This window comes from Perissodus microlepis, chromosome 8, assembly GCF_051167445.1.
Source record: "Perissodus microlepis isolate ML-2025 ecotype Zambia chromosome 8, ASM5116744v1, whole genome shotgun sequence".
Classification (NCBI taxonomy): Eukaryota; Metazoa; Chordata; class Actinopteri; order Cichliformes; family Cichlidae; genus Perissodus; species Perissodus microlepis.
This window is the reverse complement of record NC_140468.1, coordinates 17,925,797-17,952,604: the sequence shown is the minus strand read 5'-3', so window position 1 is coordinate 17,952,604 and position 26,808 is coordinate 17,925,797. Positions and strand designations below refer to the sequence as shown.

Genomic DNA, 26,808 nt, shown 5'->3' with positions numbered 1-26,808 from the left:
AACCTTTGGAATACAAGCATGCTGATCCACACAGGTATGCACACAGGTGTACACACGGGTGTTCACAGACGCGGACTACACCTTTCTTGGCTGCTGCCTCAAAGCACATTGTGCGCTGTCTATCTTGCGTGCTGCACAATATCGTTTATTATTTAGTATCTACTGTTATCTACTGCTAGCTAGTTTATTGTGATGGTGCTGTTTTTATTATGTTGCTCTTTGTTGTTTGCTTTCTCTTCTGTTTTTTTTCTCCATACAGGTGATCCAGGCGTTTTGTTTGTTTGTTTGTTTGTTTTTTCCTTTCTTCCCCCCCTTCTCACCGTCTCTTCTCCCCTTTGGTTTTCTTTCTCTCCCTCTCTTTCTTTCATTCTTTCTCCCTGTCCTATCCCCCAGTCACGTCTGTCCCGTTTGTAGCAACCGAAAATAAAATAAATACATAATTATAAAAAAAAAAAAAAAAAAAAAAAAAGAAGTTATAACCTGCAGTCCATCTGGGTCAGATATGAACCAAGTTTAGGTGGAGTTTATTTTCGTTATGCTGACTTTTTCGTACTGCGTGCTAGCTAGCATGACGGAGTTTCTATACAGCTGGGTGGGTGCTATGTTACTGATGTTGAACTTTATTTTGTTCATAAGGTTAATTATTAGAGTTGCCAACCGTCCCGTAAAAAACGGAATCGCCTCGTATTCAGAGAAAATATTACGCGTTTCGTATTGAGGTGAAAAGGAACACAGTTTGTCCCGGACTTCAGCTACAATGAAAAATACACAAAGCTGGAGTTATTCTGTGTTTACGCTGCACAGCTGCCTCTTCTTCTCTCATTCTCTCACCCCCTCTCCTGTTTCTACTTCAATCATGAAACTGATCAATGATCAGCCGATTGGCTTTTCTCTCTTGTTTATTTATCGCCCACTTTGCGCCAGAAAGAGGAAACCAGTGGATGTCGCGGTAAACAACAGCAGCACTTTTAAGCTTGATCAGCTGTTGTTAGAATTTATTTAATATTAATTTCTAGTATCAGCTGATGTTTGCTGGAGCCACAGCTGTAAAGCTGCTGGTCATGATGTCGGTTTGGATATGTGGTGAGATGGAAACATGAAGATGAAACCAGGAGATGTCCTTACTGAATCATCAGAGCTGTGATGGAGAAAAAGGTTTACCTTTTAGGTGACATGAATGAGTTGAAGGGAAGTTATGAACTGTTTCTGAGAGACAAATAACACCAGGATCCTTTTCTAAGTAGCTGACAGCTGGTAACTGTGCAGGGGCAGGTCTAGTAAAGTGTTGCCAGGGGTCCATGTAGGGCATTAAAAGGGAAAGGGGGGCACAAGGAAATACTTTCTTATTCTCATTTAAAATGTCTCACTTTTAAAAAAATAATTATCTGAGTCTTACAACAAACAATTGATAGATTGATACATATATACCATCAGAACAGTGTGCATCACTGTCACAACAGTGTTTATTTTCATTCAAAGGTTTTATGATTTTTCCTATAATGGTGGGCCGGTCTCTAGTCAAAATGCCCGGGACGATTTTTTTGTCCCAGTCCAGCTCTGTATGCAGCTCATCTGCAGTCTGGTGTTACCTACATCTTCCTATTCAGAAGGCAGAATTTCCGAGTTCTGAGTACAATCGAAAGCACCACGACTGCAGTTTTTGTGATGGATGTAAAAAGCAGGCTAGGATAGAATCAGGTGTGGGATTTCTCTCGTGGAAATGTGCACATTATTTTTTCCTTTCTATTGGTAGGTGGCACAGTGCACTTGTGGCAAGTAAGCAAGCTAGAAGACTGGCAATCTTGCTGGGTATCCAGTTACGGAAGCAACACATTAACAAGAGAATTCTGAGTAAAACCAAAGTTACTTTCCCTAGTAACTAGTTACTCTGAAAGTAACGAGTAACTTGAAGTAACTGAGTTACTTTTGATAGAAGTAACTAGTAATGTAACTAAGTTACTAATTTAAAGTAACTTACCCAACACTGGTCAAGAGTAACCATCACTTTTGAGAACTGGTATAAGGAGCACTTATCAGGTGTCCCAATTTACCCAGTTTCAGGTATGGCTCAGCTATGTCGTTGTGGATGTGGTATTTCCTGAGCAAGTCAAAGGAGGTCACAAGACCATTTCGGTCTTAGCTTTGATCTGTCCCGACTCCAGAGGTCCGAACCAGACCCCCATGATCATAGGCACCAATGCCTCCCTTTTCCAGAGATTGGCCACCTTGTGCCAGGAAACTGTAGGGGTGAGTAGCGTGCAGACTGTAAGCCAAACAGCTGGAGTTTTAACCCCACCAGCCCCTGTGGAGATCCCTGTAGAGGATGAGGGTGGAGTAGGCTGGGTGAAGTGGGTTGGGCCTAGCTCCTTGTCACTCCCGGCAGGGCGAAGCTGCCATGCTATATGCCAGGTGGAGCTAGAAGAACCACTCAGCAAAGGCATATTAATGGTGGAAGCATCCCCAACAATTCCGTTGCCAGCTGGCGTGCTGCTGTAGCCCATGGTGTTGCCTAGCTCTGCTTTGGAGGTAGACCATTTTGTTGTGGCAGTGCAGAATCAGTACTCCCGGGATATCATTCTCCTGGAAGGGACCGTTATGGGTCAGTTGTGTACGGTTGATACTGTAACTGCAGCAGTTGAAGTTTGTCCACAAAAGGGGAAAGATCAGAGGGAGCTAGATCCCCTTCTCATAAATTTTGGTAACTCACCTTTGCCAAATGAATGGAAAGAGCGGCTCCAACAGAAGTTGTCCAAGAGGGCTAATGTGTTTTCCCTCAGTGAGTGGGATGTCGGTCTGGCAAAGGGGGTAGAGCATCACATTCGGATGTCAGACTCCAGACCTTTCCGCGAACGGTCACGGCGTCTTGCACCAGCTGACATTGACGATGTGCGTAGACACATACAAGACCTATTACAAGCTGGCATTTTTAAGGAATCTCGCAGTCCTTATGCCTCTCCCATTGTCATTGCCAGAAAGAAAAATGGCAGTATCAGGATGTGCATTGACTATCGAACACTAAATCGACGTACCATTCCTGACCAGTACACCACTCCCCACATCGGTGATGCGCTTGATTGTTTGTCAGGGAGTAAGTGGTTCTCTGTCCTGGACCTTCGCAGTGGCTATTACCAGATACCCATGGCGGAGGAGGAGAAACAAAAGACTGCATTCATTTGTCCGTTGGGTTTCTATCAGTTCGAGAGAATGCCCCAAGGTATCACAGGGGCACACGCCACTTTCCAGAGATTGATGGAGAAGGCGGTGGGGGACATGAACCTCCTGCAGGTACTAGTGTACCTCGATGACCTAATAGTCTTTGGCAGGTCATTGGAGGAACATGAGGAGCGACTTCTGAAGGTGCTAGAGAGACTGGAAGAAGTATGATTAAAATTCTCATTGGATAAGTGCCAGTTCTGTCAGCCGAAGGTGAAGTACGTGGGACACATTGTGTCTGCGGAGGGTGTTACCCCTGATCCGAGTAAAGTAGAAGCGGTTACTAAATGGCCACAGATTTGAAATCCTTGCGATCTTTCCTGGGGTTCTGCGGCTACTATCGCCGCTTCATAGCTAACTATGCTTCCATTGTAAGGCCACTCACCGAACTCACCAAAGGCTATGCCCCTACGCAGCGCAGTAAGAAAGGCCAGGCAGGACAGGGAAAGACCTACTTGAATTAATCAGAGCCCTTTGGGAGTAGATGGGATCAGTCGTGTCTTGATGCTTTTCACCACATCATTCAGTGTCTGACCACTGCCCCTGTGCTAGCCTTTGCAGAGGTAAACAAGCCATACACCCTTTATGTGGATGCCAGTCTGAAAGGTTTTGGGGCCGTGTTGTACCAAGAGCACCCCCAGGGGCTGTGGCCCGTGGCTTTTGCCAGCCGGAAATTGAGCTGCTCCGAACAGCGGTACCCAGTACACCAGTTAGAGTTCCTGGCTTTGAAGTGGGCTGTCGTGGACAAATTCCATTTGTATGGCGCAAAGTTTACAGTGCGCACTGATAACAACCCGCTGACGTATGTCCTTACCACCGCAAAGGCAAATGCAACAGGGCACCGATGGCTCGCGGCTCTAGCTAGTTATGACTTTGATCTTCAGTATCGGTCTGGCAAGACTAATATAGATGCTGATTTGCTATCGAGAAACATGGTTGATGACTTGAAGGAGATTGAATGGGATTAGGCCTCTCAAAGTGGCGTAAAGTCTATTTGTAAGAGAATATGCTTTGATGATGCAGCTGAGACCAATGCGAGATACATCGATCAGTTGGGGGCACCTCCCGAGTGTGTTCCAGCTGTGTATGCTACTCAGTTAAGTCTGCCAGCAGTAGGGCAGGTGTCAAGGCCAGAGTTGTGACAAGCTCAAAGAACAGACCATGCCCTAGGCAGAGTGATTGATGCGCTGAACACTGGTACTTGGCCAAAAGGTACCCAATCTGACCCAGAGTTTGTGTTAATGAGGCGGGAGGCCAGCAAACTTGTCATGAGAGATGGGTTACTTTACAGGACAACCCAGAAGCAGTCCAGGGATGAGCTGTACCAGCTTGTGTTGCCTTCTTAATACAGAGAACAGGTATTGCGGTCTGCTCATGATGATATGGGACATTTAGGAATAGAAAGAGCCACTGACTTTCTGAAAGATAGGTTTTATTGGCCAAAAATGGCAAATGATGTGGAGCAGTATGTCAAAAACTGTGGGGTATGTGTCACCCATAAAACACCCCACAAGAGAGCAGTGTTTTTGCACCAGATCAGCAGCAAGGGTCCCATGGACTTGGTTTGCATGGATTTTCTGTCTATGGAGCCAGACTCCCAGGGGATAGGTAATGTTTTGGTGGTAACTGACCAATTTACCGGCTTTCCCCACTAAAAACCAAAAAGCCACCACGGTTGCAAAAGTGTTGGTGGACAAATATTTTGTGCACTATGGATTGCCTGCCAGAATACATTCTGACCAAGGACGAGACTTCAAGAGCCGATTAATCCGTGAGCTCTTGCGGTTATGGGTATACGGAAGTCTCGGACAACTCCCTATCACCCCCAGGGGGATCCGCAACCCGAGAGATTCTATCGAACTTTGTTGTCAATGTTAGCGACATTAGGGGAGGAGAAGAAGCGTACTTGGAGTCAGCATGCAGGGTCGCTAGTTCATGCCTATAATAGCACGAAGAGCGATGCCACAGGGTATTCTCCCTATTTTTTGATGTTTGGGAGGGAGGCTAGGCTTCCCGTGGATATTTGTTTTGGAGCATCTCCTGATGGAGCTGAGGAGAAGACTCATTCACAGTATGTGACAAACTTGAAACAGGATTTGCAGAGAGCTTATCAATTAGCCAATGACGCTGCTGATAAGGTACACAAGAGGAATAAAAGAGCTTTTGATCGACGAGACAGTTTCCAAGCCTTGGAAGTGGGAGACAGGGTACTCCTTAAGAATCTGGGGTTGAAGGGGAAACATAAGTTGGAAGGCAAATGGAACGCTGTACCACATGTGATTGTGGGAAAACTGCCCAACCTACCGGTGTATAGGGTGAAGCCACAAACGGGTCAAGGTAGTGTGAGAACCCTACACAGAGATCATTTGTTACCGATTGGGACAGAAGTGAGACTGGCAGAAGGCATGGCTAGAGATGAAGTGCCAGTGAGACCACAGACTCGCAGGAGGGGAAAAGGAAAAGAGAGGGTAGAAAGGAGAGATGCGAGTCAAGACACTGGGGAGTCGACTGGATCGTCAGATGTAGAATACGAGAGGTCACATGGCTGGTACAGAGACTGTGTGGAGAAAGTGTTGAGGGAGGAGTCATTTAGTGACGATTCTCCATTGGCATCGGAGGATGATGCTCAAGCTATGTTTCTATCTGAGGGCAATGCCGATGAGTCTCAGGAAGAAGCAGATGACATTTGTAGTGTAGAGAACACCGATACAGAGTCAGAGGTGGAGAAGGAAAGACCTCTCTCAAGGAGGTCAAGGGGAAGACGGAGTATTGGGGAAGAGGTCAGCAAATGCCTTATGTCAGGGACGACTGGGAAGAGAAGAATAAAGCCAGTTTTGAGACTGTCCTACGATGAACCAGGGAAGCCTAGTGACCAACCTATTACTATTGTTCACAGAGGGGTTGTGATAAAGTTGGGGAATGTGTAAATGAAAAAAAAAAAAAAAAAAGGTGAAGTTCCAAGAGTGTCTGTTATACATTCAAGATGTGTGGAGTTTTATTTGTTTTCAGCAGCCTTGGGTGATGTCTGATGAGGACATCCAGACAATTAGAAGGGGGAGGATGTAGCCCGGGTATATTTTATGGGGCTAAGTTTTATTTCCAGTTAGATATATCTGAATAGTTCTGTTGTTTATTTTACTGTGTTGGTAGTAGTGGTAAGGAAGTGTGTTTAGGTGCTTTTACTTTGAAAGGAAGGGAGCGGAAGGAGAGACGGGGGAGTGGAGTGCAGCCACGAGAGAGCAGAGGAGAGAGAAAAGCGTGCGCGAGATGCGGCTAGCGTCTACACAGACTTTTCCCAATGGGCAGTGAGGATAAATCATCCCACGCCGACGGCTGAGTAACAGAGTGTGACTGTGAAGTAGTGCAGCCCGTACTGGTTTGCACTGTTGCCTCGAAATATCCCTAGTTAGCGGCGTGCTAACTTGGCTAATCGGAGTTAGCCCTAAAGGCGGACTTCGCTGGGCGTCACCTGACCTGCACGGAGTGGGAGGCTACTGACTGCCAAGGCAGGCCAATCAGGTTTGCTGCTTAAAAGGAGTAAGCGTGCAGCTCGGCGACCTAAGGAACGGACCTCTCGGTGTGCTGTGAGTGTATTGTACACAAAAGACTAAGGTTTCCAGGTAGGAGCACCATTTTGTTTTCTTTTAGGACCGTTTGTTCCTACGCACCCTAGCATCGATCCAGGCCTGCACCGAGGGGACTTGGGAAACTGGGTGGTGTGTGAGAGACTGTGTGTGTGTGTGTGTGTGTGTGGGGCCCATTACGGTAAAGAACTGTGTAACTGTTATTATTGTTATATTTTATCATTGCAAGAGACTTCTTACTTTATTGATTTATTGGGTGTTTACCAGTTCATTAAGTAAACCTGCTTGGTTTAAACAGAAGATCTTGTGTCTGGTACTGTTTCTTATCTATAGTTCAGAGTAAGATAAAGGTGTTATACGTGTGTAACTCAGGGGAGCTTGCACTGAGGGCAACTGGGTAAGTTCAAGGTAACTAGAACTCAGGGCGTACCCGGCTATAGTGGAGTACTGAGTCAGGGGCGCTACATTTATCAAGTTACCCAAATATTTCAGCAATTACAGAATTACAGCTAAAAGAATATTAACGTATCAGCATTCGCATTTTCTTCAGGAAACGCATTCTCTTTATAGTTAACCTTAGTGTGTAAAGATGACTCCCAATTTACATGAACAAATTGGAGTCTATTAGATAGATATGATTTAAACATTGTAACACAGTATTTGTAAAAGCTACCACATGCTCTAATCTCTGTAATAAAATTTCATGGTCGACAGTATTGAACGCTGCACTGAGGTCTAGCAGGACAAGCACAGAGATGAGTCCGCTGTCACAGGCTATAAGAAGATCATCTGTAACCTTCACTAAAGCTGTTTCTGTGCTGTGATGAGCTCTGAAACCTGACTGAAACTCTTCAAATAAGCCATTCCTCTGCAGATGATCTGTTAGCTGTTTTACAACTAGTCTTTCGAGAACTGTTGGAATGAAAAAAAAAAGGTTGGAGATTGGCCTGTAATTAGCTAAGGCCGCTGGGTCAAAAGATGGCTTTTTAAGTAATGGTTTAAACTACTGCCACCTGTGGTACATAGCCGATTATTAGAGATAGGTCGATCATATTTAAGATTGAAGCATGAATTAATGGCAGGACTTCATCGCGCAGTCTTGTAGGCAGAGGTGGGTCGAGTATCCAAAAACTGTACTAAAGTAAGAGTAGCATTACTTTAAAATATTATTACTCAAGTAAAAGTGAAAAGTAGTCGTCAAAAAAGTTACTCAAGTAAGAGTAAAAAAGTACTTGGCGAAAAGACTACTCAAGTAGCGAGTAACTGTTTGAAATGTCCGATTTATTTTATAAATGAATGCTATCAGACAAACAAAACTAAATAAATATACAAATTTTAGTATTTTCAAAAGGAATATATGTAAAAACATCAACAAAATAAGGCACAACAATTCTAATTTCCAGATTTCAGTTTTTCACAACATAAAGCTTTTTTCACCAATATCTACAGTAAATAATATAAATATATAAACAGCAGCAGCCTCAGAGAAACCATTAGAACGAGGCATCTTCAACATATGTACATACAAGGCAGCTCAGTTTACCATAAATTGTATGGGTGTGCATTTATTTCTGCATATTTAGCAAAAATGTGCCATTTCTTCACTCAGTAAGGTGATGGTTAAGCTTCAGCAGCAGTTTGCTGTCAAGGTTCTTTCTGTGAAGCTGTAACCGTTTTGCAGTGAACAGGAGTCCTGCATGACTAAGAAGTCCTTCACAAGCTCCAGATGCAGGAAGAGCTGTACTGACTTTGATCGACAGCTTCTTGATGTGAGGAACGCCATGCAATAGATCCACACCTCCAGTGAATGGACAAGAAAGGTACCTCTCCAGCTCCCCTGCTTCTGGCTTTCCTGACCCCATGGATCCATCATCTTCGTCGAATAGGCCGCTGTTTGTGCTGGCTTCATCCAGCTCTGAGTCTAGGTGATGTCTGATGAAGTGGAGACCTGTGGAAAGATGTAAGGTTTTCAAAAGAATTAGGTCTGGTCATTATAGTGCTGTATACATTGCCAAGCTGCAGATGTTTGTTTGGAGCTTGCACAACTTGTAGGACTTTGGCAAGCTCATCCGAATACGTAAGCGTAGAGCTGCCACCCAGGCAAAAGAAAAATAGAGCTATATTATGTTATAACGTGAAAAGTTTATTGTCATAACAATATACTTTTCATGTCCGTGCAATATACCTTTCACGTTTGAACAATATAATATCACGTTCATACAATATAATATTTATATTGTACGAACGTGATAATTATGTATATTGTAATAACATGACATTATATTGTTCAAACATGAAAAGTATATTGTACAGACATGAAAAGTATATTGTTAGAACAATAATAATATACTTTTCATGTTATAACGTGATATAGCTCTATTTTCCTTTTGCCTGGGTGGCAGCTCTACGCTTCCGTATCCGAGGCTTTTCAATGTGGCCTCACAAAATTATCATGACTACAACAACCACGAAAAGAGTTGGATGGACATTGCTGCTCAATCACAGCTGCCTGGTCAATGTTTTTCATTAGTAATTTAGCAAAGTTGATGGTGTGTGTGTCTGTGTGTGTGTCTGTGTGAGTAAAAGACAGAGAGAGGGAGAGCGAGGGACAGATTTTGTATGATAAGCTTCATGTTATGAATGCACAGTTTGAGCACTCAGGTTGCAGCAGAGCATCAGGCCGTATAGTGTGAGACCCTGCATCGTGACCTATGAACTTCTAACCCCTGCGATTTAATTGTACAGTTTGAGCAGGAGCGGAATAACGTGACTGAAAAAAATTGCACAGTGTTTGCCCAGCTTAATGCAGACTGTTTAAACTAAACAAGCTGCTGTTTGACATAATAAACCCTGTCACCCGCAGTATTGGCTTCTGTTTTAACAGTTAAAGCAGTAGAGACGAGCTGTTTACATGTGCGTGGAACTCTAGCTTGTTTAACCAGGCTAGCTGTTAGCTTATAGCTCACGCTAGCTAACCAGCGAGCAGTTAAAAAGACAGCTGAAGCTGCACAAAACACCCACAAACTTATGTCACTACAACATAGCGCCGGAAATATGACTCGCAGCTCGAGCTCGACACAGCTGCTGTAACATAAGACTGACATCCAGCTAACCACAACTAAAAAGATATTTAGAGAAAACTTACCGTTTCCTCAGGTTACACGAGTTGGTTTGTTTTGGCTCTCACTAAAGACACCGACACTGAAGACATAGCTGTTCTTTTGTACTGCTTTTAAGAGAAACATTCTTTGTATGTGAGGAAAATGCTGTTCATCCTCTTCAGCTCTAGCGTAGACTCTGCCATGTTTTCGTGTTTCTTCTTTCCGTGTGTCTGCTACTATGAAACCCTTGGGCCGCTCTGCCCGCCACAGTTTCAAACTGGTCATGTGACTGCATGGCCACATCTGACTGGTAAAAAAGTTACCGGAAACTCCACTGGCGGCATGTTATCTAATGTGTTAAACTAATTATTTTTTAAAAAGTAACGAGTTGAATTTTGCAAATGTAGCAGAGTAAAAGTACCGTTTCTTCTTCATAAATGTACTCAAGTAAAAGTAAAAAGTATCGTGCAAAAAAGGTACTTTAAAAGTACATTTTTTTCAAAAACTTACTCAAGTAAATGTAACGGAGTAAATGTAACTCATTACTACCCACCTCTGCTTGTAGGAATGGGGTCTAAAAGACACGTTGATGGTTTGGAGGAAGCAATTACTGAAGTTAACTCAGAAAGATCAATTGGAGAAAAAAATACTTTAAAGAAATAACAATGGTACTGAAGGTAAGTAGGTAAATTGTTATTTGTATAACACCTTTCAAGCTCAAAATCAAAGTCCTTCACAGAAAAGCTAAAACAAAAATCAAAAACAAGAATTGACCAAAAGCAAGTTTAAAAAGATGAGTTTTTTTAGCTTTTTTTAAGAGACCACTGAGTCCACAGATCTCAAACTCAAAGGGAGAGAGTTCCAGAGTCTGACAAAAGATGGTTTTCAGGAAATATTATTAAGTTTTCAGTTTCTATGCCATATATCAGAAAAAGATCTAGAGTTCGACATGGATGTGAAAATCACCCACGACAATCATTTTATCTGAGCTGAGCACTAAATCAGATAAAAAGTCTGAGAAATATGGCACAAACTCTAAATAAGTCCCAGGTGGATGATAGATAACAAAAAATAAAAAAGGTTTTTGTGTGTTCCAGCTGGGGTGGAAAAGGCTAAGCATCAGGCTTTCGAATGAATTAAGACTCTGTCTGGGTCTTTGGTTGATTAACAAGGTGGAGTTAAGATTGCAGATTTTATGTGTAAATTTAACAGGGGGAAAGAAGCTGCAGAGAGGCAGGTATAATATATATAACATGATTTAGTAACAGCAGTAATGTCCACACAGTTATTCATGGCAGTAGTCATTATAGCTATTTCAGCAGAGATAAAATGTGTTTTAAAATTGAATTATCTACTTATGTCCTGTAGATAAAGTCAAATAAATGAAAATCTGTCATTTAATAACCTGAGTGAAATCAACCTGTGGCCCACTGAATGAGTTAAATATTGCTTAAAAACAAACAAACAAGCAGACACATACTTAAGTAGATGGTAGTTACTCATTCACTGCATGTGAAGACGAAAAACATGACATTGAAGAAAATCCAAGCTTACAAAATGACTTCAGAAGCATTCAGGAACACTTTGACTTAAAGAACATTGAAGTAGAAGACCTTTTGATTTGGCAGGACTCTTCACATGCTTTTCTTGCAAGAAGTATCTCAGTCAGGGAGACGACCAAGAACCTGACGTTGACTTTAATGCTAGTTCTGTTATCTCTGACATGAGAAATACTGCTGACGACCATTTCAGCAGCACCTTACTCAGTCCCTTTATAGTAGTGATGCTTAGATTCATTCACTGAATTCCAACTTTATACTGTAGTGTAAAGACAGTATAAATGGTATATTTGCCCGAACTGAATTTGGTAAGAGAGCTTTTGTTCATTTAGCACCCTTAGCTTGGAACAAACTGCAGAACGAATGGAAAATGACTGAGTTCATTTCATTAAGTGCTTTTAAATCTAAACTACGAATCCTTGAGGTCACGTCCATAACATGCAGCTGTTTCAATTAGATTGATTGTCATTTTAACAGTTCTTGAAGGACAATTCAGTAGAATTGTCCTTCAAGAACTTTTTACTTGCCTACTTTATTTCAGAGCCTGTACTTTTTCACTTTTACTTAAGTAAAAAATTTGCTTCAGTAGTTCAACTTTTAATTGAGTATTTTTTTTAACCCAGGTATCTGTACTTCTACTTTAATAAAGAAAGTGTGCGCTTTTTCCTTGTCTGTTCATTTTGCTCTTCCTCTCCTCTGCCTGGGTGAGCGGCTTTCAGTTCAAGTTTCTCTGCGCCTGAGTTCTTGGAGCCTACTTGTGCCTGCCCTGACTTCTTGGTTGTCTTGTTCAGGATCCCGTCCTGTAAGGGTGGGGGGCATCATTAACTTTCTGCTGATAGTGTTTCGAGAAAATAAAGTCATGAGGTAAACTCAGATGTCTGACCTGTCTGTGATCAACAACGTTAAGCAGCACTGAAGTCACAATGCAGCTGATGGTGTTGGCCAACATGAAGATCATCTTCCTCTGCCAACGCCACAGCGGGATCTTACTTTCACTGCAACACAAATGGAGAAAATGCAGAGCTAAACAAGACTGGAAGGACAATTAGTGCTGTACAAAAAGGTAGAGTTGTGTGTGGGATTTCCCATGCACCCTTGAATGCACCATAGGTGTGCATGTGGGCAGCTTTATCTCAGAGACAAACAGCAGCTAAACAACTGACAGTGCGTGTGCTCATGAGACCGTATGTTTAAAGATGTACTTCACTTAGTCATGTTTTTGTTTTGCCATGTTTAGCGTGTTTGATGACATATGAGCAGTTCTTTGTGCTTCTGTTTAAATGAGGTTATGCATAAGTGGCAGTTTGCTAACATAACAGATTTTATTACTGACTAGCTTCTAGCAGAGAGATTTGTTGTTTCTGTGCTCTGTGTACTGGATGTTAAATAGTGTGAAGCTGCTTTCATTGCATAGCTGTATGTGGTGTGTTAATTCATATTATCTGACTTTAGGTTTACATAACCAGTCTGAAGTAATATGCCAGCTTATTTATTTATATACTGTATTTGAGTACAGCTCAGCTGTATCTTTATGTGTATGATGTAATTTGAAGTGTAACTGGTTTGCATTATTATGCTTTGTCCACACACACACACACACACACACACACACACACTTCTCAATTTTAAATATGAAGAATGACAACTTGGACTCTGCCTGTTTTGTTCCACACTCATGTGAACATTAACAAATGTTCTGACCAGACACTCTGAAGCGATTGCTGCCAGCTCAGCTTTCCTGGAACCTTCTAAACAAGTGCACTGCAATGAGATTCTAATGTCAGGTTCTCCCCACCTGGACTTGGTGCCTAGTATCTGTCCAACAATGAGATTGGAGATCCCGACCCCAAACATCTGTACGGAGGTGGCCAGGCCGGTGGCAGTTCCCAGAGTCGCTTGAGGTACGACAAGGGGAATAGACGGCCACATGCTGGCCTGGAATGCCACACAGGCAGCAACAAGTTTAACATACTAGGAAATACATTAACTCAGGGGTGTCGAACTCCAGGCCTCGAGGGCCGGTGTCCTGCAGGTTTTAGATATCACCCTGGGTCAACACACCTGAATCAAGTGATCAGTTCATTACCAGGCCTCTGGAGAACTTCAAGACATGTTGAGGAGGTAATTTAGCCATTTAAATCCGCTGTGTTGGATCAAGGACACATCTAAAACCTGCAGGACACCGGCCCTCGAGACCTGGAGCTCGACACCTGTGCATTAACTCATAGTAATAATTTACCATTTTAACTCGGGTGTCTAAGATTTTATTTATCAAAAATGAATTAAAAAAAAAACCGCACTCACAGCAGCAAAGGAGTAGGTGACTCCCAGCCATATGGTTGAAACCAGAGGAGGGACAAAAGTGAAAGCCAGGAGTCCAAACACGGGCAGCGTGAGGACGGCGCTCGCCAATGCGAAAACTCCCCGCAGACCCACATAATCCTGAAACACATGGCAGCGAGAGTGTTTCAAGATTCCTCCTGGACCTGATGAAGGTTTATTCCTATTAAATGGGAGTTTTTCTTCCCACTGTCACAAAGTCCTTGCTCATTGGGGGGGGGGGGGGTCTTAGCTTACCATATAAAGCACCCTAGAGGGACAGTTGTTTGGATCTGGTGCAGTAGGAATAAAATTGAATTGAAGACAGGAATAAGATTTGGGTTTAAATGAAAGATACATACAATGAGAATGCCCACGGTGGCTGAGAGGACCACTAAGCTGTCATAGACTGCTCCCACAATATAAGCTGCCTCCTTCTGGCTGTAGTAGCTGTACTTATCCTGGATGAACTTGCTGGGATATGAAAAAAAAAGAAGAAGAAGAACACAGATGTAAATGTTTGTGACACTAGTATCACTTGCACTTGCAATACGTGCTGCTGTTTTTAGAGGAATGCAGGTTTAAGTTTCACGGATTACTCTGAAAGCAGTTCTGCATGTACAAGTCTGTATGCTCACACTTTATATTGAGAACTCTACCTTGCATTAGCAATGAAGGGGAAGATGCCATTGTAGAAGAACATGATGGTGAGAACCAGCAGCCAGTATCTTGCTGACAGGAGCTTCACATCCTTAATCCTCTACACATAAAAACACACAACAATAAATGATGCTCCCCACACAGATCACTAGTGTGTCCATAATACTGAAAAATTAAGGTTTTAATTTTCAGTGTTATGTATGCATGTTGTTATTATTAAAGGATATTGATCGTACCACTTTGCGAGACTCTTCTTGGATGGCTCCATCGAGACCCAGCTGTCTCACTCCAATCTTGTCCAAGGTGCTGACAATGACAGCGGAAGTGAAGCCCAGCACACACAACAGTGCGCCTAAGAAACAATAACATAAGAAACCCAGGTCACAAGGCACCACACCATAATCCTTGAGATTTCTACACACTCGTCACCTACCACCCCAGAGTGTCCACTGCATGCCATATTTTTCTTCAAACGTCTGCGTGAGGAAGAAGTTCAACACCGAGCCCAGCCGCGAGAAGGCCAGGGTCAGGCCGAAAGCCAAACCCAACTCCTTCCCTTTGAACCAGAAGGTTGTGATGCGTTTCTGAACGACTAATGAAGAAGGAGAAAGGTAACTGAGCGGTTAAGAAATGCTCCTCAAAGGCAACGCTGCAGAGAATATTTGTTCATATCCATGAGGGGAACTTACTAGTCAGAGATCCATTGCCTGATCCAAACAGCAGACGCCCTGTGAGCATTAGCGGCAGCAAGTAGGGAGATCCCTTGAAGTGGGAGCCGAGAGCAAACAGCGATGAGCCCAAAACACAGAGAAAAGAGAAGAGAAACACACCGACTGCAAAGAGGACCAAAAGAGAAATGGTTGTACCATCATTTTACTGTCAGTAGATTAAAAATAACTGCAGACCATGCAGAGAGAAAACATAAAACAAAACTTACAGCGATTTCCTAATTTGTCAATGAGGAATCCAGCCAGGATCAACACTATTGCATTCCTGTTGATAACAGAGAGACGCTTCTCATTGATAAGCCACTTTTCTGCATTTTCACAGTGAAATCAATGCATTAACGTGCTTACGTCCAAGCATAGATGGCATAGAGAAGATTGTACTGCTGAGGGGTCATCCCCAGTCCCTCCACACAGTCCACTGTCCCATTGATCACCGTCGCATTGGGACACGTCAGGTTCTGTCAAAAAACAACAGTCAAACATTAAAAACAACATCAGTCTTTCCCTGCTGATAATCAAGTTGTGCAATATTGATGCGATCTGTAAGCAGCGCTGCCTCTTGCTCACCCCTTGGAACTGATCCTGTAACACACTGGGAATGTCGAAGCAAAAGTAGGACCCAAAGGTCAGCAGACAGTTAAAGAAGAGCACCACAAAGCGATAGTATGCTGCAAGACAGTGACACACAATAAAGAAAGGGCAACATCAGGTGATTTAAAAATGCAGCAGCCTCAGATTAATATAGCAAATACTTGTTGTTATGTCTGAGGACATTTTTGGCTTTCAACAAAGCGCTATTGTGCGACCTGGCACGTTTTGGTTTTTAGCTTGTTTTTAAGGAGAAAAAAGTATGTAATTCTCTAATCCTAGTGGAAGTATAAAATGCTGAGATTTTAGGGAAGTGTGTTCAGGGTTACAAGCAGAGGTCTGGTTCGTATCAGTAATCTGTGCTGACTTGCTGTGTTTTTAACAAATAACTTTGCAGTGAGACGTACCTTTTTCCGCCGGCTGCACCATCGCGTTATCTGTAAAACAAAGGGTCAAAAATCATATCCTTCGCTGTCGTTTACATGAACAGAGTGAGCGGCTGCTACGCTTCTTCTGCAGCTGACGCTGGGAAACTCATATCTTAAAACCACGTGGACGGAGTGTTTGTTGCTGAATAACTTACAGCTGTCTTGGCCCCTCCACCAGCATGTGTCCTGCGAGGAAACGTTGCAGTAAGGAGGAAATAGAAGAGGACAGGCTGAATGTGAAGGAGAGGAAGGAGGCGAGAGAGCAGCGAGAGCCCAGGAGAAGGAGGAGAGGAGACAGGAGCAGCAGAGGAGGAGAGAAGCGGCCAAGGCCAAGACCCTCAAGAGTCTCCGGCCAGAAAACTGCCTCAAATGCATCACTGTCTGCATACTTAAGTTGAACTTAACTTTCCAACTACAATTTGAGGCCAACTTTAAAAATTGAATAAATATGTTAGGGTGACCAACCGTCCTCTTTTCCCCAGACATATCCACTTTTCACGTTCTGTCCGGGGCGTCCTGGGGAATTTTCGAGATGGATGAAAATGTCCGGGTTTTCCTATAGGCATACAGAGGACCCATATGTGCGACTTTGTCCCCGAACTGCTGCGTTGTAAGTGGTTGTTCCACGCTCACAGACGGGACAGAGTGCGCAGCGGCGCGCTGAAAAGATGCCACAAGATGCCAAAGCGCAAGTGCATCTTTTCAGACAAACTACAAAAACAAATTTCCCATTTACCATCCCTCGGAATAAATGGGAGGCGGAGTGCACTGTGTGCAGAGCTGGCAAATATGTTTGTGTGTCTAACAAAGGTTTAAAAACGTATAAACAGGGGTGCATATAAGTGGTCCGCAGGTGCGCATTCGCTGTCAAAATAAAAGACGCGCACCAGATAAGAAGTTGCAACGTGCTTCTTGGACTCGGTGCTGAGCCTCAGGTGCCTCGTGGAGAGCCAGACGTGATCCCCCGGCCGAAAAGGACGACCCGGGCGGTGGCGGCGACGATGCTGCTCGGTGTACAGAGCGTTGGCCCGGGAAATGGCCGCCCACGCCCTGATCCAGGCCTGACGACAGCAGCGGATCATCCGTTCAGCAGCAGGTACGTCAACCTCCACCTCCTGATGGCTGAAGATAGGAGGATGGAAACCATGACAGACTTCAAAGGGCGAGAGACCGGTGGCAGAAGAGACGTGAAGGTTATGAGACAGCTCAGCCCACAGCAGGTAACGAGGCCAAAGCGACGGTTGGGCGGAGACGAAGCACCTCAAAAAGCGCCCCAGTTGTTGATTGATCCGTTCAACCTGCCCGTTGGTCTGAGGGTCATAGCCGGACGAGAGGCTGGGAGAGGCCCCAATCAGGCGGCAAAAGGCTTTCCAGAACCTGGCAGTGAACTGGGGCCCCCTGTCGGAGACTATGTCCTTGGGGAACCCGTGAAGCCGGACGATGTGGTCCAAGAAGAGCTCGGCTGTCCTTTTGGCGGAAGGGAGGCCAGCCAGTGCGACCAGGTGCACCGCCTTCGAAAACCGGTCCACAAAGGTGAGGATGGTGTCGAGGCCGTCCACGGACGGGAGGCCGGTAACAGAGTCAAGGCCGACATGGGACCGACATGGGACCTGGCTTGATAGTGACTTTATTCAGGCCCCGATAATCTATACAGGGGCGGAGCCTGCCATCTTTCTTCTTGACGAAGAAGAATCCAGCAGCAGCAGGAGAGGTGGAAGGGTGAATTAAGCCCTGTTGGAGAGCCTCAGCAATGTACTCCTCCATGGCCTTAGTCTCTTCAGGAGACAGAGAGAACAGGCGACCACGAGGGGGGACCGCTCCCGGGAGGAGCTCAATGGCCATGTTATAGGAACGATGAGGAGGTAGAGTGGAGGCTCGCCTCTTACTGAAGACCTCAGATAGGTCGTGGTAAGCCGGAGGGATGTTATCCAGATCGATGGGCTCCGGGGGAGAGGCCTCTTCTGACTTGGAGTTCATTTTGGTCCGAGGGAGAAGGCAGCGGCGTGGACACTGGGGACCCCAATCCAGGATCTGGCAGGAAGACCAGGAGATATGGGGGTCATGTTGACGGAACCAGGGGTATCCTAGGATGAGAGGAGAGGAAATGGCCGAGACTACTAGAAACCGGATCTCCTCCTGATGATCCCCGATAGACATGCGAACCGGCCGGGTCTGGAACTGGATCGGGTAGGGTTGGAGGGGTCTCCCATCTACTGAGGTCACCGGGAGAAATCAATCAACAGGAGTCAATGGAATGCGAAGTCGAGAGGCTAGTTTTTGGTCGATGAAGTTCTCAGCTGCTCCAGTATCCAGGAGAGCTTCAGATGAGAACTGTTGGTGTTTCAGGTGAAATATTACTGGTAACAGAAAACGAGAGGAGTCACAGGAGTGTGATGGACCAGGTGGGACTCCCCCGCAGTCTACCTGGCGTCGTCGTTTCCCGGACGTAGCGGGCACTGGGGACGACGGTGTCGAGCTGATCCACAGTGGGCACAGAGACATTCACGCCAGCGTCTCTCTCTCTCTCCTCTTTAGACAGTCTACCCAGCTCCATGGGCTCCTCGCTGGACGTACTGCTTGGGCTAGCAGCTGCTCCTTCTGAGGGGGGAGGAGACTGCGAAGACGTGCCCCTCTGAGGCTGGAAGGGTTTGAAAGCCCGAGGGGTGTGGCGAGGCCGCGACATCACTCGTTAGTCGATCTTCAGGGCGAGGTCCACGGCCTCATCCAGAGTTTTGGGGGCCTCACGACCAGTCATCTCATCTCGGATGTAATCAGCCAGTCCCTCCAAAAAATGGAGCGTAGAGAAGCATCTCCCCACTTTAGCTTAGCGGCCAGGGTACGGAATTGTGAAGCAAAGTGACAGACGGGTCGACTGCCCTGGCGTAAATGGAGCAGCTGTGAGTCCACTTCCACTTCACTGCTTGGGGGAACAAACGTCTTTTTTAATTCCTCTACAAACAGGGCATAGTCATTGCAAGCTGCGGATTTATTGTTGTAGAGAGCCGCGGCCCATTCCTGGGCCTGGCCAGACAAGAGAGAGGTTAACATTGCAACTTTTGCACGGGCGGTGGTGTATTTAGTGGGCTGACATTCAAACAGCATGTCTAAAGTGGCGAGCAAACCATCAGGCCGGCCATCGACTCCGTTCCACTTATCTGGTAGTCCGATTCGGGGTTCCGCGCTCACTGGCGTTGGCTGACGTTGCAGCGAGGTGACGGAAGTGGAAAGTTGGAGGACAGTTTCGGTGAGAGATTCCATTTTTGTGCTCATCCGATCTACCACACCGTGAAGATATATTACTTCGGCTTTCAGCCGTTCGAATTCCGCTGGGTCTATGACGGGCTCAGACATCCTGTCACGATCGGGGGAAACGCGCGAATTAAACACAGTAATTCGGCGTGCCCGTGTGGCGTGCTGGCTAGACCCAAACGCGGCGAAGGCTAGCGATCGGTTGGAACAGGCACGCAATTACTCTAGTAACGATCAGTGCACGAAGCGCAGCTTCGGAACCGATGTTACAGACGGAAAGCGAGCGGAGCCGGGATGAGAAAAAGAGTCAAGAGGGAAAACACAGTGGCTGAAGCAGGCGGAGACTGACGTCGGCAAGGATTCGGAGCTCCTGACATGAAGAGAACGATGTCTGAGTGGCGAACAAGTGGGTGGTGTCTCTCTTTTAAACCCGACCCCGTGATCAGCTGATCACTTCCTGACAAAGTCACTCTTTGAGCTCTTAATAAAATCCAGTACTGTGGCATTTCTCAGACTTAAGTAACCATGGAACAGAGAATATATTCCCAAACATACTTTGACTGGAAGAATGGTGGCGTGAAAAACAAATTAATTGAGGTTAGAAATGAGACAGCAGAAACCATTGCACAATGCCTCACTGGTACCTCACTGGTCATTTTTATTATACAAATGAGGCATTATTTCTGTAACATTATTTAATTCTAGAGGTGTTTCAATTATTTTTTTGCACTTGTTGACTTGTAAAATATAAGACTTTTTTTTTATTTCACCATTCATTTACTGCACAGAGAAGGCATTATTTAAATAAAAATTTCTTTAAGCAAACAGTATTATTAAAATTCTTCATGACTAGGCCAAGTGTCCTCTTTTTTGGAAATCAAAATATGGTCATCCTAAAATATGTGCAGATGTAAAATGACATGGGTATGATCTCTTTTCTGTTGACTGTATTTGTGCCATGTATGTTTAGTGTGCCCGATCCCATCCCTGGCTCTTAAAGAGTAATTTCTGTATTTCTAAATACTAAATACAGTCTGCAACACTTATTCCTAGTCCCAACTCTGGATAGTCACGTTTACGCAACAGTATAATATATATAACATGATTTAGTAACAGCAGTAATGTGAACACAGTTATTCATGGCAGGAGTCATTATAGCTATTTCAGCAGAGATAAAATGTGTTTTAAAATTGAATTATCTACTTATGTCCTGTAGATAAAGTCAAATAAATGAAAATCTGTCATTTAATAACCTGAGTGAAATCAACTTGTGGCCCACTGAATGAGTTAAATATTGCTTAAAAACAAACAAACAAGCAGACACATACCTAAGTAGATGGTAGTTACTCATTCACTGCATGTGAAGACGAAAAACATGACATTGAAGAAAATCCAAGCTTACAAAATGACTTCAGAAGCATTCAGGAACACTTTGACTTAAAGAACATTGAAGTAGAAGACCTTTTAATTTGGCAGGACTCTTCACATGCTTTTCTTGCAAGAAGTATCTCAGTCAGGGAGACGACCAAGAACCTGACGTTGACTTTAATGCTAGTTCTGTTATCTCTGACATGAGAAATACTGCTGACGACCATTTCAGCAGCACCTTACTCAGTCCCTTTATAGTAGTGATGCTTAGATTCATTCACTGAATTCCAACTTTATACTGTAGTGTAAAGACAGTATAAATGGTATATTTGCCCGAACTGAATTTGGTAAGAGAGCTTTTGTTCATTTAGCACCCTTAGCTTGGAACAAACTGCAGAACGAATGGAAAATGACTGAGTTCATTTCATTAAGTGCTTTTAAATCTAAACTACGAATCCTTGAGGTCACGTCCATAACATGCAGCTGTTTCAATTAGATTGATTGTCATTTTAACAGTTCTTGAAGGACAATTCAGTAGAATTGTCCTTCAAGAACTTTTTACTTGCCTACTTTATTTCAGAGCCTGTACTTTTTCACTTTTACTTAAGTAAAAAATTTGCTTCAGTAGTTCAACTTTTAATTGAGTATTTTTTTTTAACCCAGGTATCTGTACTTCTACTTTAATAAAGAAAGTGTGCACTTTTTCCTTGTCTGTTCATTTTGCTCTTCCTCTCCTCTGCCTGGGTGAGCGGCTTTCAGTTCAAGTTTCTCTGCGCCTGAGTTCTTGGAGCCTACTTGTGCCTGCCCTGACTTCTTGGTTGTCTTGTTCAGGATCCCGTCCTGTAAGGGTGGGGGGCATCATTAACTTTCTGCTGATAGTGTTTCGAGAAAATAAAGTCATGAGGTAAACTCAGATGTCTGACCTGTCTGTGATCAACAACGTTAAGCAGCACTGAAGTCACAATGCAGCTGATGGTGTTGGCCAACATGAAGATCATCATCCTCTGCCAACGCCACAGCGGGATCTTACTTTCACTGCAACACAAATGGAGAAAATGCAGAGCTAAACAAGACTGGAAGGACAATTAGTGCTGTACAAAAAGGTAGAGTTGTGTGTGGGATTTCCCATGCACCCTTGAATGCACCATAGGTGTGCATGTGGGCAGCTTTATCTCAGAGACAAACAGCAGCTAAACAACTGACAGTGCGTGTGCTCATGAGACCGTATGTTTAAAGATGTACTTCACTTAGTCATGTTTTTGTTTTGCCATGTTTAGCGTGTTTGATGACATATGAGCAGTTCTTTGTGCTTCTGTTTAAATGAGGTTATGCATAAGTGGCAGTTTGCTAACATAACAGATTTTATTACTGACTAGCTTCTAGCAGAGAGATTTGTTGTTTCTGTGCTCTGTGTACTGGATGTTAAATAGTGTGAAGCTGCTTTCATTGCATAGCTGTATGTGGTGTGTTAATTCATATTATCTGACTTTAGGTTTACATAACCAGTCTGAAGTAATATGCCAGCTTATTTATTTATATACTGTATTTGAGTACAGCTCAGCTGTATCTTTATGTGTATGATGTAATTTGAAGTGTAACTGGTTTGCATTATTATGCTTTGTCCACACACACACACACACACACACACACACACTTCTCAATTTTAAATATGAAGAATGACAACTTGGACTCTGCCTGTTTTGTTCCACACTCATGTGAACATTAACAAATGTTCTGACCAGACACTCTGAAGCGATTGCTGCCAGCTCAGCTTTCCTGGAACCTTCTAAACAAGTGCACTGCAATGAGATTCTAATGTCAGGTTCTCCCCACCTGGACTTGGTGCCTAGTATCTGTCCAACAATGAGATTGGAGATCCCGACCCCAAACATCTGTACGGAGGTGGCCAGGCCGGTGGCAGTTCCCAGAGTCGCTTGAGGTACGACAAGGGGAATAGACGGCCACATGCTGGCCTGGAATGCCACACAGGCAGCAACAAGTTTAACATACTAGGAAATACATTAACTCAGGGGTGTCGAACTCCAGGCCTCGAGGGCCGGTGTCCTGCAGGTTTTAGATATCACCCTGGGTCAACACACCTGAATCAAGTGATCAGTTCATTACCAGGCCTCTGGAGAACTTCAAGACATGTTGAGGAGGTAATTTAGCCATTTAAATCCGCTGTGTTGGATCAAGGACACATCTAAAACCTGCAGGACACCGGCCCTCGAGACCTGGAGCTCGACACCTGTGCATTAACTCATAGTAATAATTTACCATTTTAACTCGGGTGTCTAAGATTTTATTTATCAAAAATGAATTAAAAAAAAAAACCGCACTCACAGCAGCAAAGGAGTAGGTGACTCCCAGCCATATGGTTGAAACCAGAGGAGGGACAAAAGTGAAAGCCAGGAGTCCAAACACGGGCAGCGTGAGGACGGCGCTCGCCAATGCGAAAACTCCCCGCAGACCCACATAATCCTGAAACACATGGCAGCGAGAGTGTTTCAAGATTCCTCCTGGACCTGATGAAGGTTTATTCCTATTAAAAGGGAGTTTTTCTTCCCACTGTCACAAAGTCCTTGCTCATGGGGGGTCTTAGCTTACCATATAAAGCACCCTACAGGGACAGTTGTTTTGATCTGGTGCAGTAGGAATAAGATTTGGGTTTAAATGAAAGATACATACAATGAGAATGCCCACGATGGCTGAGAGGACCACTAAGCTGTCATAGACTGCTCCCACAATATAAGCTGCCTCCTTCTGGCTGTAGTAGCTGTACTTATCCTGGATGAACTTGCTGGGATATGAAAAAAAAGAAGAAGAAGAACACAGATGTAAATGTTTGTGACACTAGTATCACTTGCACTTGCAATACGTGCTGCTGTTTTTAGAGGAATGCAGGTTTAAGTTTCACGGATTACTCTGAAAGCAGTTCTGCATGTACAAGTCTGTATGCTCACACTTTATGTTGAGAACTCTACCTTGCATCAGCAATGAAGGGGAAGATGCCGTTGTAGAAGAACATGATGGTGAGAACCAGCAGCCAGTATCTTGCTGACAGGAGCTTCACATCCTTAATCCTCTACACATAAAAACACACAACAATAAATGATGCTCCCTACACAGATCACTAGTGTGTCCATAATACTGAAAAATTAAGGTTTTAATCTTCAGTGTTATGTATGCATGTTGTTATTATTAAAGGATATTGATCGTACCACTTTGCGAGACTCTTCTTGAATGGCTCCATCGAGACCCAGCTGTCTCACTCCAATCTTGTCCAAGGTGCTGACAATGACAGCAGAAGTGAAGCCCAGCACACACAACAGTGCGCCTAAGAAACAATAACATGAGAAACCCAGGTCACAAGGCACCACACCATAATCCTTGAGATTTCTACACACTCGTCACCTACCACCCCAGAGTGTCCACTGCATGCCATATTTTTCTTCAAACGTCTGCGTGAGGAAGAAGTTCAACACCGAGCCCAGCCGCGAGAAGGCCAGGGTCAGGCTGAAAGCCAAACCCAACTCCTTCCCTTTGAACCAGAAGGTTGTGATGCGTTTCTGAACGACTAATGAAGAAGGAGAAAGGTAACTGAGCGGTTAAGAAATGCTCCTCAAAGGCAACGCTGCAGAGAATATTTGTTCATATCCATAAGGGGAACTTACTAGTCAGAGATCCATTGCCTGATCCAAACAGCAGACGGCCGGTGAGCATTAGCGGCAGCAAGTAGGGAGATCCCTTGAAGTGGGAGCCGAGAGCAAACAGCGATGAGCCCAAAACACAGAGAAAAGAGAAGAGAAACACACCGACTGCAAAGAGGACCAAAAGAAATGGTTGTACCATCACTTTACTGTCAGTAGATTAAAAATAACTGCAGACCATGCAGAGAGAAAACATAAAACAAAACTTACAGCGATTTCCTAATTTGTCAATGAGGAATCCAGCCAGGATCACCACTACTGCATTCCTGTTGATAACAGAGAGAAGCTTCTCATTGATAAGCCACTTTCTGCATTTTCACAGTGAAATCAATGCATTAACGTGCTTACGTCCAAGCATAGATGGCATAGAGAAGATTGTACTGCTGAGGGGTCATCCCCAGTCCCTCCACACAGTCCAGTGTCCCGTTGATCACCGTCGCATTGGGACACGTCAGGTTCTGTTGAAAAACAACAGTCAAACATTAAAAACAACATCAGTCTTTCCCTGCTGATAATCAAGTCGTGCAATATTGATGCGATCTGTAAGCAGCGCTGCCTCTTGCTCACCCCTTGGAACTGATCCTGTAACACACTGGGAATGTCGAAGCAAAAGTAGGACCCAAAGGTCAGCAGACAGTTAAAGAAGAGCACCACAAAGCGATAGTATGCTGCAAGACAGTGATAACAATAAAGAAAGGGCAACATCAGGTGATTTAAAAAGGCAACAGCCTCAGATCAATATAACAAATACTTGTCTTTATGTCTGAGGACATTTTTGGCTTTCAAAAAAGCGCTATTGTGCTGTATGTAAGTATGTAATTCTGTAATCCCAGTGGAAGTATAAAATGCTGAGATTTTAGGGAAGTGTGTTCAGGGTTACAAGCAGAGGTCTGGTTCGTATCAGTAATCTGTGCTGACTTGCTGTGTGTTTAATAAATAACTTTGCAGTGAGACGTACCTTTTTCCGCCGGCTGCGCCATCGTTTTAGTTGTAGAAACAGCGTCAAAAATCATATCCTTCGCTGTCGTTTACATGAACAGAGTGAGCGGCCGCTTCTTCTGCGGCTGATGCTGGGAAACTCATATCTTAAAACCACCTGGACGGAAACGGATGTGTTTGTTGCTAAGTAACTTACAGCTGTCCTGGAGAAATAAAACACCATATAAATTACAATCAGGGTTCTGTACTGCTCATTGGACTGATTATAGTTTGATGTTGGTCATTTATTTTTGTAAGTACATTTAAACAACTCAATACCCAAATTTGCAGTACACCACTTATTTATTCGCTAGGTCACCTCCTTCGCTGGGAAGAGGGGGGGGGTCGTTATTACAGGCAGTAGCACAGGAACAGAGCAGGAGGGAAAGAGAGAGAAAGAGAGCCAGGGACAACAACGTCACATTAGAAAGGTATAGTAATGATCCACAACTATTTTCAGTTGCGGAAGATAAAGGATTCTGAAAGTTTATTCATGCAGGCCCATATGACAGAGAATGTGCATGCTCTTTTTGTTTTCATATTTTAATTTATATTTAATTGTGTTGTGGTTTGCAGTGTTTTGTGTTGTTTCACTTTAAATTTGTTTAAAAGGAAAAAGCTGAAAATTTAAATGGTTAAAAGTTGAAATGTAAATAGTTGTTTTTAGTATTATATGATTTATTTATTACATTTTATGTGGAGTGAATAAATTAAAGTATATTTACGGTGGTCGCTAGAGACAAAGCATGTACAAACCCCAAAGTACGTAAAAACTCCAAAACACGTCAAAACTCCAAAATACATAAGAATTCCGAAGTATGTACAAACACCAAAACACGTAAAAACTCCAAAACACGTACAAAACACAACAGAAGTGCTCCAGGATGCTAGGATCCTAGTGGCTACACAAGCCAGGAAGTACCAACGACCGGATTTGGTGTGTGGTAGTAACAGGTAAATGAACATTTTTTTTTTTTTTATTTGAATATATATGAGTGCTTGTGTATAAATACACAAACAATACACATATGCTTTCAATTGTGTAATTTAAGTGATCTAGGTAGCTCTGTTTTGGAAGTTCATTTAACACTAGAAATGTGTTTTGGAGTTTGTACATGCTTTGGAGTTTGTAGTGCTTTGTCTCTAGGGACCACCGTATATATTTATATATAAACATATATCAATAAAACCACTTTTTTTACAATAGTAATTCCTTTTGAGCATAATTTTATATTGTTGTTAATAATAAATTAATTAAAGCAACAAAACAACCTGAAGAGTCGGCTGGGAACCGAAAGAGTCGAATCTTTTTAGTGAGTCGAA

The 26,808-nt window shown here is 43.7% G+C and overlaps 2 protein-coding genes across 2 annotated transcripts; both read right to left on the bottom strand.

The window, feature by feature from the left end:
* Nucleotides 1–9,209: 9,209 nt before the first annotated feature.
* LOC146381781 (lysosomal dipeptide transporter MFSD1-like) lies at nt 9,210–16,917 on the bottom strand. Its single transcript, XM_084937909.1, has 13 exons — nt 16,160–16,917; nt 15,732–15,832; nt 15,513–15,622; nt 15,374–15,429; nt 15,126–15,269; nt 14,870–15,028; nt 14,673–14,788; nt 14,436–14,536; nt 14,139–14,250; nt 13,762–13,899; nt 13,253–13,392; nt 12,341–12,452; nt 9,210–12,257 (listed from the first exon to the last, which is right to left on the bottom strand). Exons 1-13 carry the CDS (start codon nt 16,179–16,181, stop codon nt 12,093–12,095), a joined length of 1,476 nt encoding a protein of 491 aa, XP_084794035.1. The 5' UTR covers nt 16,182–16,917; the 3' UTR covers nt 9,210–12,092.
* A 2,609-nt stretch (nt 16,918–19,526) lies between these two features.
* On the bottom strand, nt 19,527–25,895 carry LOC146381780 (lysosomal dipeptide transporter MFSD1-like). The gene is made up of 14 exons (XM_084937908.1): nt 25,765–25,895; nt 25,466–25,649; nt 25,075–25,175; nt 24,856–24,965; nt 24,718–24,773; nt 24,472–24,615; nt 24,216–24,374; nt 24,019–24,134; nt 23,782–23,882; nt 23,486–23,597; nt 23,141–23,278; nt 22,631–22,770; nt 21,721–21,832; nt 19,527–21,637 (listed from the first exon to the last, which is right to left on the bottom strand). The coding sequence occupies exons 2-14, from the start codon at nt 25,518–25,520 to the stop codon at nt 21,473–21,475; spliced, it is 1,509 nt and encodes a 502-aa protein (XP_084794034.1). The 5' UTR covers nt 25,521–25,649; nt 25,765–25,895; the 3' UTR covers nt 19,527–21,472.
* Between the last annotated feature and the right edge of the window lie 913 nt (nt 25,896–26,808).